The sequence below is a fragment of the Mytilus galloprovincialis genome, chromosome 14 (genome assembly GCF_965363235.1).
Source record: "Mytilus galloprovincialis chromosome 14, xbMytGall1.hap1.1, whole genome shotgun sequence".
Classification (NCBI taxonomy): Eukaryota; Metazoa; Mollusca; class Bivalvia; order Mytilida; family Mytilidae; genus Mytilus; species Mytilus galloprovincialis.
In genome coordinates, this window is record NC_134851.1 from 36,155,963 (window position 1) to 36,176,286 (window position 20,324).

At 30.7% G+C, this 20,324-nt stretch overlaps 1 protein-coding gene across 1 annotated transcript in view; it reads left to right on the plus strand.

Moving 5' to 3' along the window:
- The window catches only part of LOC143058664 (uncharacterized), a 46,780-nt gene extending 39,871 nt beyond the window's left edge, over positions 1–6,909 (plus strand). The window contains exon 6 of the mRNA XM_076232128.1: positions 6,081–6,909. Within this exon, the coding sequence (XP_076088243.1) occupies positions 6,081–6,246 (166 nt within the window). The 3' untranslated portion in view covers positions 6,247–6,909. The remainder of the gene's footprint in view (positions 1–6,080) is intronic.
- Positions 6,910–20,324: the final 13,415 nt, after the last annotated feature.

Sequence of the window (20,324 nt, forward strand, 5' to 3'; positions counted from 1 at the left end):
GACCTTGACCTTAATTTCAAGGTCATAAACCAAGGATCTCAAATCAAAAGACCCTAGGTCTTTATTATGTATGGTTAATGAGTTATATCACTTTACTCATAATTCTAAATATAAGATGAGCGAAAACTCTTATTTATTGTTTACGCACCCTTTCAACCAAAATTTATAAGTAACGGCATGTCGCAACTAACAATTTAGAGAAAATAAGATGTTGATATGTTATTCAGGTTTTGAAAATTAGTAAAAATAAGCCAAAATAAAAATATAGAATATGACCTTGACCTTTGACCTTGACCTAATTTATTTTTTTTGGACCAAGGATCTCAAATTAAAAGACCCTAGGTCTCTATCACTTATGGTTTACCAGTTAGAAATGCAAATCACTTATATCAAATACATAAGGGGGAATAACTCTCATATGGAGTCTCCGGATAGCTTCGGTCAAAACTAAACTCCGAATCCTGAAGATGTAACGAGCAATTTGGTAAAATAAATTTGTCGTAATCTTTTACGGTTGCAAAGAAGTAGTGGCCACAAGAAAAACAGTGTTTGGGGAGATAACTCTTACAACGCAAAGTATTTAGTTACGCGGTTGTCACTTTTAAAGCGTATAAATTATACGATATCATATTCCAAATATCAAAGCGACATCTTTTGAAACAACAAAATTACGCAAGAAAAAAATTAGGCGGAAGTAAAAAAAAAATTGAAGGTCTTTCCACTAGTAAAGATCTATTTTGATATTGAAATATGAAAAATCAGTTGAAAATGTTAGTTCCTATAGCTTTATGATGTATTAATATGAATTTAAAGCAAAGGTCAAAATCTAGAACGTCCTATTACCCTATGACCTTGTCCTAGATTTCAAGGTCACAAACCAAGGACCTTAAATCAAAAGATCCAAAGTCTTTAATATGTTTGGTTAAAGAGTAATATAACTTTACGTGTAATTCTAAATGTAAGATGAGCAAAAACTCCCATTAATTGTCTACGTACCAATTCAACCAAAACATATAAGTAACGACATGTCGCAACTAACAATTTAGTAAAAATAATTTTTTGTCGATATGTTATACAGTGTTTGAAATTAAGCCAAAATAAGACAAAATAAATTTATAATTTGACCTTGACCTTTGACCTTGACCTAATTTTCATTTTTTTGGACCAAGGATCTTTAATCAAAATACGTTAAGTCTCTATCACTTATGGTTTACCAGTTAGAAACGCATTTCACTTATATCAAATACAAAAGGGGGAATAACTCTCATATGGAGTTTCTGAATAGCTTCGATCAAAATTAAACTCTGAATCCTGAAGATGTAACGAGCAATTTGGTAAAATAAATTTGTCGTAATCTTTTATGGTTGCGAAGGAGTAGTGGCCACAAGAAAAACAGTATTTGGGGAGATAACTCTTACAACGTAAAGTATTTGGTTACGCCTTTGTCAATTTTTAAAGCGTATAAACTATACGATATCATATTCCAAATATCTAAGCGACATCTTTTGAAACATCAACAATACGCAAGAAAAAAATTAGGCGGAAGAAAAAAAAAATAATAATAATAATCAGAACAAAAGCAATAGATCTTTCCACAGAAAGGTGGAAAGACCTAATAATAATCAGAACAAAATCAATAGGTCTTTCCACGGAAAGGTGGAAAGACCTAAAAATTAAGAATAGGAAACATGATGACTCTTCTGATATTTAAAGGCCTTAGACTACGAAAACATGTAGCTACAATGTAGTGAGTTGAGACGCAGATGTGAATATGCATGAGCTTAACGGATTATTTGGGATACGTAAACGCCACACATAGGCAATATGATATGATACTGATGAGAAACTGGAAGTTGACAATGTAATTCTGTTATGTGAGAGAGAATACGCATTATGTACCTCTTAGATTAATGTAAACAAATTGATAAAATCCAATTGTATTTATTTTGCACTGGAACCGTTTTGAAAAGTCTTTAACTCTTTACTTACATTTACTCTCTAAATGTGGACTTTATAAAGTCTGTGAATTGTTAATTTTGTCCTTCGAAACCAATTTCTGTGGGTTCGTGGGTAGTGATCAACCAAGAATTTAAATGTTCAACGAATATCATATTTTTAATAGGCTTTGTATACACACGAATAACATACTATTCTCAAAATTTGCAAATTTCATTAAAAATCTAGACCGCATGTTATCCACTTTTTCAAAATCCAAGTCGAAGGAAGACACCCGATTTACCTTAAACCCGGTTTTAAAGCAAGCTTAACCTCTAGTTGAACATTCAACACAACAGCGCTAGCCAGTGTTCATACAATGATAAAAGGATGCCAAAGTCAAAAGTCCCTACTCTTGGAATGTGAAACAGATAACAAAATAATAATCAGCGCTCTTAGAAAGTTGCTTACACCGCATGGGCAAAACTACCGATATGTTAATAAAATCAACGGTACCAATTTTCTTGCACCAGATACGCATTTCGACAATATATGTCTCTTCAGTGATGCTCGTGGCCAAAATATTTAAAATCCAAAGCTTATATAAAAGATGAAGAGCTATAATCCAAAACGTCCAAAAAGTATAGCTAAATCCGTGAAAGGAATCAGAGCTTTGCATGAGGGAGATACATTCCTTAATTTATAATAATTTCTATCATTTTGTAACAGCAAATTTTATAAACACAAAAAATCCGTATTTTCATGCCAGTACCGAGGTACTGGCTACTGGGCTGGTGATACCCTCAAGTTACCGTGAAGGCAATACAAATACTCAGTATGTTGTCATCATATTACCCAGACGACAAGAGGCGAAAACCAATGCTCATGTAAGCTAGCGGACGAAAAATTTCCATATTTCAACATACGTTACACGATGAATATAAAAAGTGAAACATATTCTTTTCTCCACGGTATTTGATGATTTGTATTACACAATGACCATTTATTTTCCTGCATAGTTTTATGAACTGAGTTTGTGTCGTTTAGTATTTTTTTGACGTGTCCTTGCTTTATTCATACAAAAAATTTAATCAGCAATATCCTTATGTTTTAAACATGTTAAAGGTAGACTATTATATTTCTAAGAAACGCATTTTGAACATCTCATAACAGTGAATACATGTGGTCATACAACGTTTTTATCTAATACATAAACAAATGCAATTATCTTCTTTTATTCATTAAAGCTTTGTTAGCATCAGTTGTATGAACGTCTATAATTACGTTCTTTTTGAAAGTCAAGGATTTTCTTGTAAATCTCTTCAGAAAGTTAACATTACAGTTTTGTGAATATCAATAAGGTGTAAATAGCCAAGGATGTTTGACAAGTAATTTATACATAAAAAAAACTAAAGTTGCGTTTAAAATGACCTTACAATTGCCGTCAGCACAAGCACGTGCTCATTTCACCGAAGTTTGTTTTTAAATGGAAGATGATCAATTTTATTCTTGCAGAGATTTATGAACTGCGTGTTTTTCTTGTTTTATTTATTCTCATGATGTAGTCTTTTTCAATTTAACTTATAATATTCGATTGAGTCTACCTTTTTTATACAAAAATATTTAACTGTAATGTCCGTATAATATAAGGGATTGTTGCTAACAAGTAAACTATTGAACCAAGATTTCCAAATAGTGAAGTGGAACTCAACCCTTCGTAAATGTTACGGACGCCATCACGACTTGGTTGATCGTTACGGAATATCTGTTTTTCAGATGATATCGGATATGTTCTGTATGTCGTAACTGCAGGATCAGCTTACATTGCCGGAGCACATGTGATCATCCCTTGTTTTTGGTAGGGTTTGTGGTGCTAATAGGTGTTTAGTTTTCTATTTGGTATCTTGTGTAGTACTATTTGTCTGTTTGTCTTTTTTCTTTCATAGCCATGACGTTGTCAGTTTGTTTTCGATCTATGAGATTGAATGTCCCTCTGATATCGTTCACTACCCTTTATTAAGTTTTAAGAAATACACTTAAACAGCATTAATGCACGTGGTCATACAATGTTTCTATATGATATAAACACATGTTATAATCTTATCTTATCTTATTGATTATCAATAGCCAAGGATGTTTAAAAAATATCTATATATTGAAAAAAAAAAAATTGTGATAAAAATGACTAAGCATGCAGTTATCCAACGTTTCTATAAGATATAAACAAATGTTATAATCTTATCTTATTGCCTATTTGAGATTTTAAACAACAGTTGCTATGAGCGTCTAGAATCATACTCTTTTTAAAAGTCAAGGATTTTCAAGAATATAATACACAAAAAATATTACCATTACAGATGTATAAATATCAAAGATGTGTGAATAGCCCAGGATGATTAAAAGAAATACTGAATAAAAAAATGATATTTGTGTTAAAAATGAAAAGTTCCTTACAAGTGTCGTGAACACAAACACATGTTCTATTCACCGAAGTTGTATTTCCTTGCGCAAATAAACTGGTGCCACATGTCGAAACACATCGGCTATATCTACCAGAGAAACTAAGTTCAGCGCGGTTCTTGTGGGATTATTTTTGATAAATATTAAGTTTTCTAAGTTGTATTTGTAGACTTATGTTTGGCGTTGGTTAGATTTTATTTTATTGCGTTGCAATTTTGTATTCGACGTATGAGTTTGTATATCATTTGATAACTTCCGCATCTCGTACAAGGGCTAATGTATCGTTATCATTGCAGTTTGCATAAGCACTAAATAATCCCTTAATGTACACTGTTTTCCCATTACATCCATCATGCAGTAGAAATATTTAACCCTTCGGTTTTTCTGTATTGCTCTTTTCTGTTATAAGAATTTTGGAATACGCATGTAGATTTTCTATTTGGATATCATATGTTTTATCAAACTAAATGTTTCGTCACTCTAAATGACAAAATTCATACTGTAAACCTATAGGTATTACATACTAGGTGGCATAATTTTGATCTTTTAACTTATGTTTACATTAGGTATTTTAAATCCAACTGGTAGTTTTAATAACCACGAGATCAAAGCAAATGCTGTTAAGATATCTCTTCTACGCTTTTTTGGTGGATAAAATATCAAATTAACGTACAAACTAAGTTATGCACAGCGATGTTTATCACAACATACTTTATAAATATTTTTGTGATGCAACATCCCTGCATGAAACTATGCAATTGTTGTCATTTTTCGTAAAACATTATATATTTCAGATATTTATCTACTGTAAAGTTTCGCATACTTATAGAATTTGACAGACCAAAACTTTAGAATAGACTTTGAAACAAACATTCTTATGAGTCAAACTATCACGTTATTGTGAATTTTTTCAAGTTATAAAACCCATGGGGTTCTCAATAAACCTGTTAATCATAAAACCTAGAAGGGCTTCATATATGAATACCACAAATACGCTACAGGCAAAAAAGTTATTTTCGTTCTTAATAAAAAAAAAAAAAAATACATTGATATAAAAAGATGCTTTTTTACCTGAACAAAATCGTACTGTTATGTCATTTCCTTTCTGTCCGCCCTGCGTTGACTATCTATTCATGGAACCTACCATTGACTAAAATAAGCATATGTAGTCCTATGAAGTGTTTATTTTACTGTTTAGTCTGTTTTTTGGTGATTTATACTGGATGCGGCTCTGTACATATATACCTGTCATTCCGTTTTTTTTCTATTATAGCTTTTGTATTCTTGTCTTTCAATTTTTGCAATTGCTTAATATATACTTTGTCTATATGCCTGTGTGTGTTTCTTTGTTACATATGACGTGTCTCTGTACTTATATATCCCGTCATTGTGCTATCAACCATAGTTAACGTTGGTTTTCTTATCTATCATTCTTTCTAATTTGCTTCGTCTAAATGTCTTTTTGTTCTTCCCTGTTGAATATGTGTTTTTTTTTAAATAGTTATTAAACTACATAAGAAAATACCTATACCATTTCCCGAATATAACAGTTGTTGTCAATTCGTTTGATTTGTTTGTGGTTTTGATTTTTGCCATATGATTAGGAACCTTCAGTTTTTAAATTTTACTCGGAGCTGAGTATTTTTGTGATTTTACTTTTCACTTTGCTTCTTTTATCATTTCAGTCAAGCTGTAGGTTGTACTGGATGTCGCTGTATGCACGAGCAAGCACTAGCATCCGCAGTCGTTATCAAAAAGCCAATACCACCATCTTTAGCAGATGAAATTGATGACCTGGAAATTGAACTGTTCTATTTCAGTGGTTGTTGTAAATGTGTTAATAATGGATGATCATTTTTTGTGTTTTACAATTAGAAGCAAGATTTTTAAAAAGGAAAAATGCGATAAATTTATTTGGACAGGCATAACAATTTGTTAGCCTGCAAATTTTGGTTAGTTTTTTCAAACTCATTTGATCACGTTGGCAGAGAAAATAAAAAAAAACTCTTTGTAATTGGCCGGTGCCAGTTTATTCATTCATGACATTATATTTAATGATGATAAAACCTCATCATAGTTTATTTTATGTTAAGGAACAATTGAGGTTCAAAATAAGGATCCACGTCCTTCTTACTTCTGTCTAACATTTAGAGGTTTCTCCGTCACATGATTTGAAGATGAATGCTCATGTTATTTTGAAACAACTTTAGCAACCAACTGTTGCCTTCATAGATAATATTTGCGTCTTAATAAGTTTAGATTAGTGCATTTCTACAAATTTTATATGGAAACATTAGCAATGAAAATCAAATACTACCATGGCAGTCCCAGCTTGCAGCGTGTACATTTTAGTTTTAGTTTGAGCATCATATTATTTATTGTTTTGATGGAAATATCAAATTGGAAAGAGAAAGCTACAGTCGTCTTTTTTTCAAATTTAATGTTGAACTATTCATAATGTATATGATTTATTGACCATGTTCTTTGATTCCTATTATTTTTTTTTTAAATAAACTTACATAAAATAAATATTGAATATGATTCTAATATTATAATAAATGTGACAAAATGAAAAAATCCCATATTCAGGTGTTCGGTTATATATATGTGGTTATATATGAATTGAATTTTAATTTTAATTAAAAGGATGCTTCTAAATTTAATTATGAAAATTACAAAAATGTATCTCAAACATTCACATGTTATAAATGACTGCTTACTACACCAAATAAAGAAAAGATACATACAAGTTGTTTGGTTTGATGTCAATTTATCAATCAATCAATCGAGATAGAGATGAAGGTTTAGTCTGATAAATTATGGTAGACAGCAACGAATGCAATTGGCCGTTTCAGAATCTAAAGCATCATGGGTAATTTCATTGTCCGTACCCCAAAGTGAAAATAACGTTACGTCATTGGTTTAATTTCCATTGTTTATAACGTTTTAAACCAATCAAAACGCTTTGGTGTACGCTTTTGAAAATATTACCCAGGATGCATTAGATTCTGAAACGGCGAATTATTGATCATTCATTGTTGATTGATTTTATTGAAGCATTCGTATTGATATAAGTTTATGCACTCAATTGAGACATGCTTAAATGGTTGATACATATAGTTTTTTTTAATGTATCAGTGAATTATAGTAAAAAGTAAAATAACAAAAAAACAAAAATTCGGGAAAAATTCAAAATGGAGAGTCTCTTTACAATTCACAAAATCAAAGCTCAACCACATCAAACGAATGGAAAAAAAAACTGTCATATTCCTGACTTGGTACGGATTTTTCCTAGAGTATAATAGTAGATTAAACATGGTTTTAAAGCTTGCTGAACATTAAGTAAAATTCCAAGTTTCATTATGTTAAAATGATGACAAAGGCGATAATCCCGACTTATGTTATGTAAAACATACTAAAAGGGATAATGATCAGTGCTATGGGCCGCATGAACAAAACTAACGATTTGGCAAAGTTACAGCGAAGGCAAAGCAATAAATCAGCGTATTGTAATGTTACAAAAACGATTAAAGGTCAGTTGAAATGACATTGGTAATACACGATGAATTTTATTAGTAAAATACTTAGTTTTCTCCGCGGTATTTGATAGAGTTTGTGTTGCACGATTATCATACTTTTCCTGCATAATTCGATGAACTGCAATCTTGTCTTTTATTATTTAAGATTTGTGAACATCAGTTGCAATGAACGTCCATAATTTTTATCTTTTTGGAATTAAAGGATTTTCTCGTATATTAACCTGGAATATTGACATTAAGGATGTGTAAATGGCCAATGGTGTTTTAAAACTATCTATAAATTAAAAAAAAAATTATTACTCCCAATCAGACAACTTTAAACTGATGTAATTCATCCTTCTTTATATTTTATAAATGAGGTACCAGAAGAAAGAAGAAAGGTTAATCTTTCAAATTGTGATAATTTCATTATGACATAATTATTACATAATTAATTATTATGTAATTAGTTGCTATATTGTGATGTCCACGCTTGAATGAATTTAGCGTCTTTGTTCTTCATAGCATCCCAAAATATTTTATAGATTCTTGTACAACTCAGCTTTACCTCCAAAACCGTGTCTTAGATTTCCAAAAACATCAATAGAACAAATTTATACCCAATTGAATTCAGTGGTCTCTTATGAATTGATCTTGAAAACTTCATTTAAGATTTGTGAGAGAATGAAATACTATAGTAAAAAATCTGAGACATGGTTTTGGAGGTCAAACAGTGTTGTGCAAGAATCTATATAATATTTTGGGATGCTACGGATAACAAAGAAGCTAAATTCATTCAAGTATGGACATCACAATATGATAGTTTTAAGATGTCTGATTTGGGATGAAAAATCTTTGTATTGTGCTACCTTAAGTGTTGTGTATTATATTTTAAAAAAATGCCCTTTAAAGATCTTACGGATGTTCGCTACTACATTTGAAAATAACAAGCTCTTCAAAAGACTTTTATTATTTGATAGTATATGAATAAGACTAAAATTGCAGAAAAGATGAAGGATCTATGTTACGAGATATAAGCCATTTAAAATTTGTCGGGAAATAATTCTCTCTAGATTTTTGTATGTATTTAACATGAATACCTTTTTTCTATCAAAAACAACAAAAAATATCAGGGGTTTTATGATATTTTCAAAGATAGTATTTTAAACTATACATGCTATATCTAATTTAATTGGAGTAAGAAATGTAGGGTTTACGGAGCAAAGATTTTAATGGCATTACATGGATAAAAAAAGATGAATCCGAATATCTGGCAAACATCTGTGCAAACATCCTTGTTTTGTATGTTGTCATACAACGTTTCACTTGATATAAATAAACTGTGTAAATCTTATCTTATGATTGAAGGTTTATCAACAGCAGTAGCTATGAATGTCCATAATAACGTACTTTTTGAAATTCAAGGATTTGCTCGTATACAAACATTAATGATGTATAAATATCAAAGATGTGTAAATAGCTAAGGATGTTTTAAACGTATCTAGATATAAAACAATTGTTTTAAATATGACCTAACAATTGTCGTCAGATCAATCCCATCTCTACTCACAAAAGTTGTATTTACTTGAACAAATAGGCTAGTGCAACATGTTGAGACGTATTGGCTTCCCTTCCAGAGAGACTGAGATTAACACGGTTTTTGTTGGATTATTTGGCCGAGCTGATCTTCTAACTAATGGAGTCAGTATAAAAAAATGCAATTATTCTGTTCATCGGCAACTTGGTAAAAATGTATACTTTGTTGTTTTTGTGAATATGAAATAAACTGAATAGTCCGTAAAACTACTTTTAATTTAGGATTACAAAACGTTAAGACAGTTGTTCGGTTGTATGAATGTCGCTTGCATTTTATTGATAAATTGCCGCGGATTGACGTGAACAAGCGATGTTGCTGCTCTGATACATCATTTTTTGTTCATGACGTCACTGTCTTATATTTTCTAGTATGTTATTAATGTAGGTAAATATTAAGCAGTATAATCAAAGGAAACATGTTTTGTATAGTTTGTTCTTATTGTGTACTGTTACAACGCTGTCCGAGGACAGGGGAGGTTTTGGATCCCGCTTACATTTATAACCCCGCCACATTTTGTATGTATATGCATGTCCAAAGTTAAAAGCCCGTACATCAGTGATTGTCGTTTGTTAATGTGTAACATATTTGTTTTTCGTTCATTTTTTGTACATACATTAGGCCGTTAGTTTTCTTGAATTGTTTTTCATTTTTCATTTCGGAGTCTTTAAAAGCTGACTATGCGGTATAGGCTTTGCTCATTGTTGAAGGCCGTACTGTGACCTATAGTTGTTAATTTCTGTATCATTTGATCTCTTGTTGAGAGGCATTTCATTGGCAATCATGCCACATCTTCTTTTTTAAATGTACGAATTGTCGATAAAACAGCATCCCTTCATGAAAACTATACAATTGTTGTAATTTGTTGTAAAACTTTTAAATTTTAGCTATATACTTTTTGTAAACTCTTACATGTTTATGGTATTGGAAAGACATAAACTTCAAATTAATCAAAATATCACGTATTTGTGTAACTTTTCAAATAAGGTTCTCAATAAAACTTTTCATGTTGAAACTTCTGAGGGCTACCTATAAGAACACCGCACTAACGCTAAAGACAAACAAATTATTTACCTGAACAACATTGTTTTATAACGCCATTTTTGTTGTGTCAGCCGTGAATTGACTAAATATCAATGCTACCTACCATACACCAAAATCAGCATGTGTAGACAAATATATCACTTTCCTTTTTTATCATTTCAGTCAAGCTAGTGGTTGTACCGGATGTCGTTGTATGCATGAGCAAGCACTACAATCCGCTGTCGTTATTAAGCAGCCAATTCCACCATCTTTAGCGGACGAAATTGATGACCTTGAAATCGAACTTTTCTATTTTGATGGTTGTTGTAAATGTGAAAATAGAGGATGATAAATGTTTGTGTTTTAGATTCGAAAGAAAGATGTTTTAAATTGAAAATGTGATAAAACTGACTTTACAGGCACATTTATTCTTAAAAGAAGGCATAGTCTGTAAATGTTGGATAGTTTCCTTACACTCGTCTGATTACGTATTACAAAAAACCCAGAATGGATGATGCTCTATGTTATAAGCCTGTACCATTTTGTTTGTTCGTGTGAATGTCTGTAGTGATGGTACAACCTTATCATAGTTTAATTCGGTCTTCATGATATTGAGTTCAAAATTTTTAATTCGAGTCCTTTTCTTACCTTCTTCTACACATGATTTGAAGATGACTAGTGATTGTCTCATGAACCAGGAACTAACTATTGAGTTCATAGATGAAATCATGTGCTTCTTAGCTAAAAAATCATCCATTTTGGTAAATTTTCTCGGACATTAATTAAAACGTAGTAATACACTATGAAAATCAATACTACATGTACCACGTCAGTCCCCGCTTGTAGCGAGTACATTTTAGTATTAACCTTATATTATTTATTGCTTTATAGCAAGTTTTGAATTGGATTTTTTCAAATATATTGTTTAAATATCTAGAATTTATATGATTTAGGTGTTATTTTCTTTGAACCGTATGATTTTTTTTGCATGCTGTAAATAAACAAAACATAATTTGTTAAGAATCACCGTATTTCAACAACAAATATTATTATGATTATGCAATAATAATTCAACAAATATACCAGGCATTTAATTTAGAACCCAAGGTACGAGTTTGTATTAGAAAGGCACCACGGTGGCGCTTGAATCAAAACAGTTCAAAGATTAAATGATAAATGTCGTCAAAGACTATAAACAATCTAAGATTAAAAAAAGGTGCTAAACACAGATAAGGCAAAACAGTTACATATATGCATATAAACTCATCATAGATGCCAGGATTTGAATTTTGTATAGCGCCAGACGTGCGCTTTATATGCAAAAGACTCATCAGAGACGCTCGAATGAAAAAAGTTAAAAAGTACAAATAAGGTACAAGTTGAATAGTATGTTTAACCTTTTACCTGAAAAAGAGCAGATGAAATGAATGACCTTGACATTGAATTCTTCTTCATTAATAGTGGCGGCTGTAATTGTATCAGTTATGGTAGCAGTATAAGTTTAAACTAGTGTTGACGAATATTGTTGTCCCATATAGAAAATAATTCAACAAAAGTGAAAGTTACAAAGAAATGTTTATGAACTAATTTGTCCCCGACCACCCGATAGCATCTGCTCCATCCCTGAAAATATCTAACAAAAATTATAGTTCTAGAATTTATGACACGTTTCAATGATTAGTTTAATTCAACAGACTATATCATTCTATAAATGGGCTTAAATAAAATAACTGTTACATACTTTATAGCTCGAAAACTCACCAACACATCTATATTTTATAAAAAAAATAAACCAAAAAAGTTCACAAATTTTCATACCGAATACAAAGCAAAGCATGCCGAAGTCTATCTAGAGAAAGAAAAGATAGCAAATGGACGATAAAATATATACCATTAACATGATTAATATCAATTTCTTTAAATTACAAAATATGAAATACTTAAGACAAATATCTATCTTTTTAACTCGGAAAAGGCAGAATAAAGCACAACAGTATATTACGGCATCAGTACTTTACCATCAAATAGAAAATCGATTCAAAAGAAACAAATTAAGAAACAAACAAATCGAATAGAATTGCATGAACTCTCCAAAAAGAGAAGAAAAAAAAATAGATACAACGACAGGGTAAAAGTCAATTGCTATGCATGTATTACCCGCCATGCCAAAGCACAAAAGAGGTAAAAATGGCACAATTGAGAAAAAACGACTATACTAGGATCAACATATCGACAAACGCTGAATCATGATTTAGTAAAGATGAGATATAAAAATAGTATGCATCCATACCAATTCATAACGTAAAACAAATGTATTTCAGATGGTCTTTATCATAACTCTTTTTGGGTAAATTTTATGTGTAAAAAACACTGTTATTTAAGTCCATAAACAGTAAACACGTTAGAGCATATCATTAATCGTATTGTAAGACATATATTGTTCATATACGAGGAAATGAGAATTTAAACACACACACTGCAGTTCTAAAGTACACTTTACGAATATGAACACAGGAAAAGAATGTATTTCCGGTCTTAGTATCAATTGGACAATTTATAACAAAATTCGTACACAAAGTGTAACGTGAAAGAAAGTTTTCTTTTTATTATTTATAAAATTTTTAAAGTTGATATATTTTTATGATGTGTAGGGTACTGCCATTGAACACCTGTTCCGGAAAAACCAGAATGAATCAAATAAAGAGCTCAATTTCATTAGCGTTACGTAAACCAGAGTGAGGGGTCAACATTTGTTTTTAAAACTAGGTCAATAAACTCATCATAGATACCAGGATTAACATTCTATATATATGCCAGACGCGCGTTTCGTCTACAAAAGACTCATTAGTGACGCTCAAATAAAAAAAATGCTAAAAGGCCAAATAAAGTACGAAGCCGAAGAGCACTGAGGACAAAAAATTCATGAAAGTCAAAAGTCAAGTTCAATAAGGACGTTGAAGCCAAGTGATGCATTTACTTAAATGATTGCCTATGATCGGCAATAAATTCGTTATTGAATTACACATTTCATTATAAACAACATGGAATTCACATTTTTTCTTCACTATATACAATCATAAAACTTACACAAGCGCACGCGCGGATCTTCTGAGTAATTGGTAGTATCACCCGAAACTATGGACTTTAAAGTCGTAGCCAGTCGAAAACCGAATACAATGGTTATTTTTGAAATAAATAACGCTTTTTCCACCGCAGGAAGAGATAACTTAGCTGTATTTAACTTAAATTTTTAGAAAGTTGGTTTTAAATGTTCTTCAACTTTGTACTTTATTTGGACTTTTTGAGGTTGTTTTGTTTTATTCGAGCGTCGCTGATTAGTCTTTTGTAGACGAAACGCCCGATTAGCCCAAATATAAGAGTTTTTATTCCTGGTATCTATGACGAGTTTATTTATGGACAATATGCAATTATGGTCGAATGATTAATACATAATAAAAAAAGGCAAACCGAACAGTAAATCCGTAATACGAAGGTGACCATGATAGGTGTATTTATCAATGAGACATATCACTTACAGACGGATTAAAGTCAGCATAATGTTTTCAAAATCAAACACCTAATAAATGTCGTGTGACCGAAGTCGCTTTTATAAATTAATCTTGAAGAGAAATAATCAAGCCTTAACGTTTAAAATTCAGGGATGTATAATTATTAAGACACGTTTTATGCCATATGTATAAAAGCATAATTACCATTAGACAAATTCATTCGTCTAATGTCTTAAGGAGTTTGGAATTTAGACATTTGAATACAGTATGGTAATAAGATAATATACTGATAGGTACGTAATTCTTTAACAGGTTTAGAGAGTTAAGCGTTCTCCTGGTTAAACATATGGTACAGAACATTCCCCCGCTTAAGACATTAATAACAGTGTATTTTATAATAATCATTCATTTTTTGATATATTTCTGCAATTTATCTTTTAAAACTGTAACTCATTCATGTTATTAACACTTATACATGTGTTAATTATGATACCTCCCGTACATCATGTAAATATGTTTTAAAGTTTCTGTGTTAATCAGATGACTTAAAACCGTTAAAAAATATGGTCTCAGATATATTTCTGCATAATATCTTTATCTAAGGCCCAGCGGTTAGGAACCCTTTTGGGAAGGGGACATAAATGTCGTTGATATTCTTAAATTAATAAGAAAGACATTGGTTAAGGATGTTTGCTTGTCGATTGTTTGATTTTTGTCAGACATTCTTATTGATATTTACCAACGTGGTGCCATAAAAACAATTTGCTAACACCTAATTTTTTCTTTTCAGTATTTCTATCAATTAAAAAAAACAGACTTGTTATTTTGAAACAGAGTAATGATCGTCATTAAGTCACAAATAACTCAAAGTGTAGAAAGGGGAAAAATGTTTTTCTATTGATTAAATGCATTGAGCTGGTGTCCATGGTCTTATGTCATATAAATCTTTTCGAAAGCATCTCAAAACTAAATCGTTCAAAGAAAAATGTTTCATGACATTCATAAAAAGGACTTTGGTTAATGGCGGTTGTTTCCTTTTGGGTTTTCTTTTTGTTTGATATTCTCTAGAGTTACCAACGTGTTGCTATTAAAACAGTTTACTAACCCCCTTCTTTTTCTCTTCATAATTTTTCTTTCAAATAAAGAAACCTATTTGTTATTTTCAAATAGAGTTGCAAACATCCATATTTTGAGTTAAGCTGATGAAGTTATCCATAATTTGTAATTTGTCCCGAAAGTACATGTAGTACACAAAACTGTACAAATAATATTGAAAAAAAACAGGTGGGATTTTTTTAAAACTTTCATTGATTGTCTTAAAAAAATAGCACTATGAAATACCTGTATGCTCTGGCCATCATGATGAAACAATCCATGTAAAAAAAAAAAAACAAAAATGGGTTAAAAAATTGAAAACAGCAGTTGAATAATTCATTGCGTCCGAAGCGCTTTTCTGGTTTTACCTTCATCAGGAACGCTCAAAGGCAAACATTTTGAAATCCGAAGATGTATAAGTACCGAAACGTTGAGGAGCTTTACGACAAAAATACCTAAAATAAATAGACAAATTCATCTAAAGTCAACTTTTCCTGAGGGAGTTGAAACCTTAGTTGCTTAATAATTAAAAAATTTAAAAACGGACAATTTTAGTAAAGTTTGTTTTATCATGTCGGTACCGAAATACTTACTACTGAGCTTATGATACCCTCGGGGACTGAAAGTCCACCAGCAGACGTTTCGACCCAGTGCTGTAAAAAGATTGAAAACAACACGTTTAATAATGTATTGCGTTAAACATGTTCGATCTCCAATTAACACATCATTTAACACATTTGCACAAGAGGTGACTTCATTAACACATACTTAAGTGTTATACAAATATTGATTTGGGATTATATCATTTTGTAAGTAAATATCAAAATTGTATATGCTGCTATCAATTCTTGAATTTAATGAATTTCCAATGTACCACATCTTTCAAAAACAAAACTACATATAGGTATAAGAAGATGTGGTATGAGTGCCAATGAGACAGCTCTTCATCCAATTGACAATTTATGAAAGTAAACCATTATAGGTCAAACTACAGTCTTCAACACAGAGCCTTGTCTCACAGCAAACAGCAAGCTATTAGGCCTACAAATTATTAGTGTAAAACCATTCAAACGATAAAACCAACGGTCTAATCTGTATACATTTTTTTTTTTACAAAACAAAAATGTTGATGTTCATAGTACAAAGAAGAGAAAATTATAATAAAACCAAATTCATATCAAGGGAGGTATAAAGACCAGATAAAATCCGGAATAAATGAACATAGTTAACAAAAAAAAACCATTACAAATAGTATTTACAGGACAAATTAACAATACAGTACGATTTGAGAGTACTTGCAGTTACTGAGAGCTAGTTAAAAGCCAATAACAATTAATGATAAAAAAGCATGCATCAAGACTAAAATCACTAACAAAAATTTTGTACTCACATAATAAATTCCACTAGCATTTATTTATGTGCAGTTATAACACTTAATCAAAGAACTGAATGTTCTTTTTTTGTAAAATATTTAATACAAAAATATATGGAAGGCGTTTTCTAACTCGCTATTTTATGGTTGTTCTATTACAATGTATTTATACGTATTGATTGGTTAGTTTCTTATATAACGGAGACACAAACCCGTTGTATGCAACGTAGAGTTAAATAACAGCATCGACATCAGGTTTTGAACGCTATCCTGGAGAACACGTGCAGTCATAGATGTTTCTGAAATTAATCGCCTGCTGAAAAATGCGGAATCATATTTAATGTCTATAGAATTGAATGAATTGATTCTTAGAGTCAACTGAACCTTTTTGTTTCTATTTTTATGTTTTGTTATGACATTGGCAATGCTAGAACGTACATTCTTTCAAATGCATAGAATATAGTGTAACATACATGTAACATCATCATTGCAGCATAAACATTTTATTTTTTAAGAGTTGAATAACATAAGCGACAACAGATTACCTTATCTGTATTTTGGCAACACTTTTAAGAATTTTGGATCTCACTGCTCTTCAACTTCTTACTTTGTTTGGCTTTTTTTTTACTTTTTTGGATTCGAGCGTCAATGATGAGTCTTTTGTAGACGAAACGCGCGTCTGGCGTACATATAAAATTAAGTCCTGGTATCTATGATGAGGTTATATACATGCATTGACCTATAATGGTTTACTTTAAAGTTTATAAATTGCTATTTGGATGGAGTGTTGTCTCATCGGCACTCACACCACATCTTCCTATATCTATTTCATGAATACATAAAAATTGATTCTTGCGAGCTTTTTGTGAGTCGTTGGTAAGGTACAGATATTCTTGGTAATGAATTGTAAAAAAAAATTCTAACATCGATTTTTCAGTTTTGAAACTTTAAAACAGATATTGACTTATGTACGGGAGGTATTCTCATTAACACGTATATTAGTGTTAATAAAATGCATCTGAAATAATTTTCTAAAATTTATTGTAGAAACATATAAAAACTGATTGATTATTAAAATTTATCCTTTTATAAATTTATAAAGCAAATAAAATGTATCTTTGATATATTACATTATTAAATGACCCTAATACATATAAATCGAAGTTATAAAATCATATGAATTACCGTTTCCTCTTCTTGCGGTTTTTAGAATGATATTTTAAAAAAATCAACCTATTGTTAACAAGTGAACGGTTTCCACATTGAATTTCTTGGTAATTGATAAGAAACTACTACCTGTTTACTCAAAGTTACTATTGAGGTTTGATCATAGATTTTTTCAAACGTATTAAAAATCTATGAATTATGACTTTGAAATGGAAGATTATTTGCTACCCCCAAAAATATGGTTACTCTTTCATAAAAAAGATAACTATTCACTAATTTGGAAAACAATGGTTCTTTATATGTTTTCTTTACAAAACGGAGACAGTAAGTTACCGTTAACATTAGTGGACTTTCGGTGTCATTAAAAATTTATTAAATGTTAATTGTAAAATTGTATTGTTTCTAAGTAGTCCAGTCAATCTAGCATAAATTTTATCCTAACCCGAATGTAATTGCAACAGACGATTTTTAAGTTTTAATCTTTAGCATTATACCCCAAATATACACAGAAAAAAGTCCCATTAAATCAAACTTGAGGAAGACTAAAAAAAATCAGCATTTAAAATTCCTATGGAGATTTGCATTGAAAAGAGAACGACCTCTTACAAAAAAGGCAGAAATATCAATAACAATTGATACAAAATTATAACTTTACCGCTTCTATTCATCACAATGCATTGTTTCCTGATTTTTTAGCGGTCTTTAGAGTATAACAAACAACTCTAAGGTGTTTTCATATATTTTATCAAGCTATTTAATAGATTTCGTAATTCATTACTTGACCATTTATTGAGTTTTTCAACATGTCAAGGTAAAGAATCTCAAATTTAATAGAAATAATTAAGCATGTATTCTTCTTTTTGTGGTTTGAAGTTTCTTTAGATAAGTAAGTTGCTGAAAAAATATAATATAGAGATATAAACATTACCAAATTTTTACATTATTTTTTCAAAATGGTTTCAAAGCTTCAAATTTGCAATTTCTTTTATGAAAAATGCACGAAAAAAATAAAACTACCCATAACACTTCGATTTTGTACATTTTATGAGGAGAATATTTTTTAATTTAGTCAAATGCAAACTTATAACCACCAAAGTATCATACTATACATAAATTTCAAGAAAAACAACCAAAAACTGACCAAAAAAGACTCATGTTTGCTAGAGTTATCTCCCCCCTCCAATGTTAATTTTCATAGGAAATTAAAAATGCTGATTTTAAGTTTTCCTCAAGTAAGATTTTATTGGACATTTTTTTGTGTATATTTAGGGCATAATGCTATAGATTAGAACTAAAACATTTTCTTTTGCAATTAGTTTGAGTTTAAATCTTAGTTTGACGGTGTTTTCCCTTGAATAACTGCAAAACAAGCTGCTTCCAGTTTGCCCAAGATCACTGCAGATTGAGATTTGCAAGATCAAATGTCATTAAACCTTTTGTAAAAGCCACTATGGCTTTATTTTGTACCAGAATGAAGTTAGATTTGATTTACCTTTTCAACATTTCAGGAACAATAGATCATATAAGATATCATCAGATAGCTTCGAATCAAATGTACAAATGACCTTTGACCTTGACCTGATTTTCAATATTATATTTCAAGGATCTCAAATAAACAAAATGTTAAAAATTTTAGGCTTACGGTTTATAGGCGAGAGACATTTTCAGAAAGACGTTTAGTTAGTGACTTTGATGCACCTACCTAACACACAGCTGAATTTTTTATATGTTATAGTATTATATTTTAACTTCCTTTTTTGGTTGGTCGTAAAAAAATCGTACGGTGCAATGTTTGTAAAAATTGAATTAAAATCGAGAATTAATTCCAAATTGAAAAGTGACCAACAGTTTTGAAGTGTGAAAAATTAACATGTAGCTTAATTTTCTGTCGTCACAATGCAAATTTATGTACGTTCAACATGCCAATATATAAAAAAATACTTTTCAAAAATAAAAGAAGTAATTTTTGCGAAAAAAAAACATTTTTGGAATTTTTTATAAAAATGGTGCCAATTTTCATATTTTTTTCATTTCTTAGATATTTTCGGCTTGAAACCCAAATTAATGATGTTCGTATTATTAAAAAGTTCATGACTTGTTTAATACATATCTTTATCACTGTATTATTCTGGATTTTATACAGTTTTTCACACTTCACCTTTTCAATCAAATTTCCGAAATCGCTTTCTCTGTTAATTTCCCTCAGGTTAACGGACCTAAACGCTTCGAAAAAGAGTATTTGTTTTTGGTACAAATATATACAAAGTATGTAAAAAAAAATTTAGAAGCTGAGATGTCAACGTTTTTTTTTGGTAGAAAACCAATATCTTGTTATTCTTAGTCAATTTGCACTTACAAAAGGGAGAGATTATGAATAACTATTGAAAAATACTTCTTTCTCAATTGCAACTAAAAGTACTCAAAAATGTGTCAAATCTGATATTTTCCCCATGAACTTGAACGTGAGATATGTCCACCTTTTAAATTTCCTACCGTTTTAACCATCGCATACGGTAGACTTATTGATGGTGCAAATTTGGTCAGTATTTTAGAGGAAGCATAGTATATGCGCTTGGGTCACGTCAAAAGCCTATATGTTGACACGCTATAAATACTTTAATATATGGGATATCTATGCATTCAGTTGACAG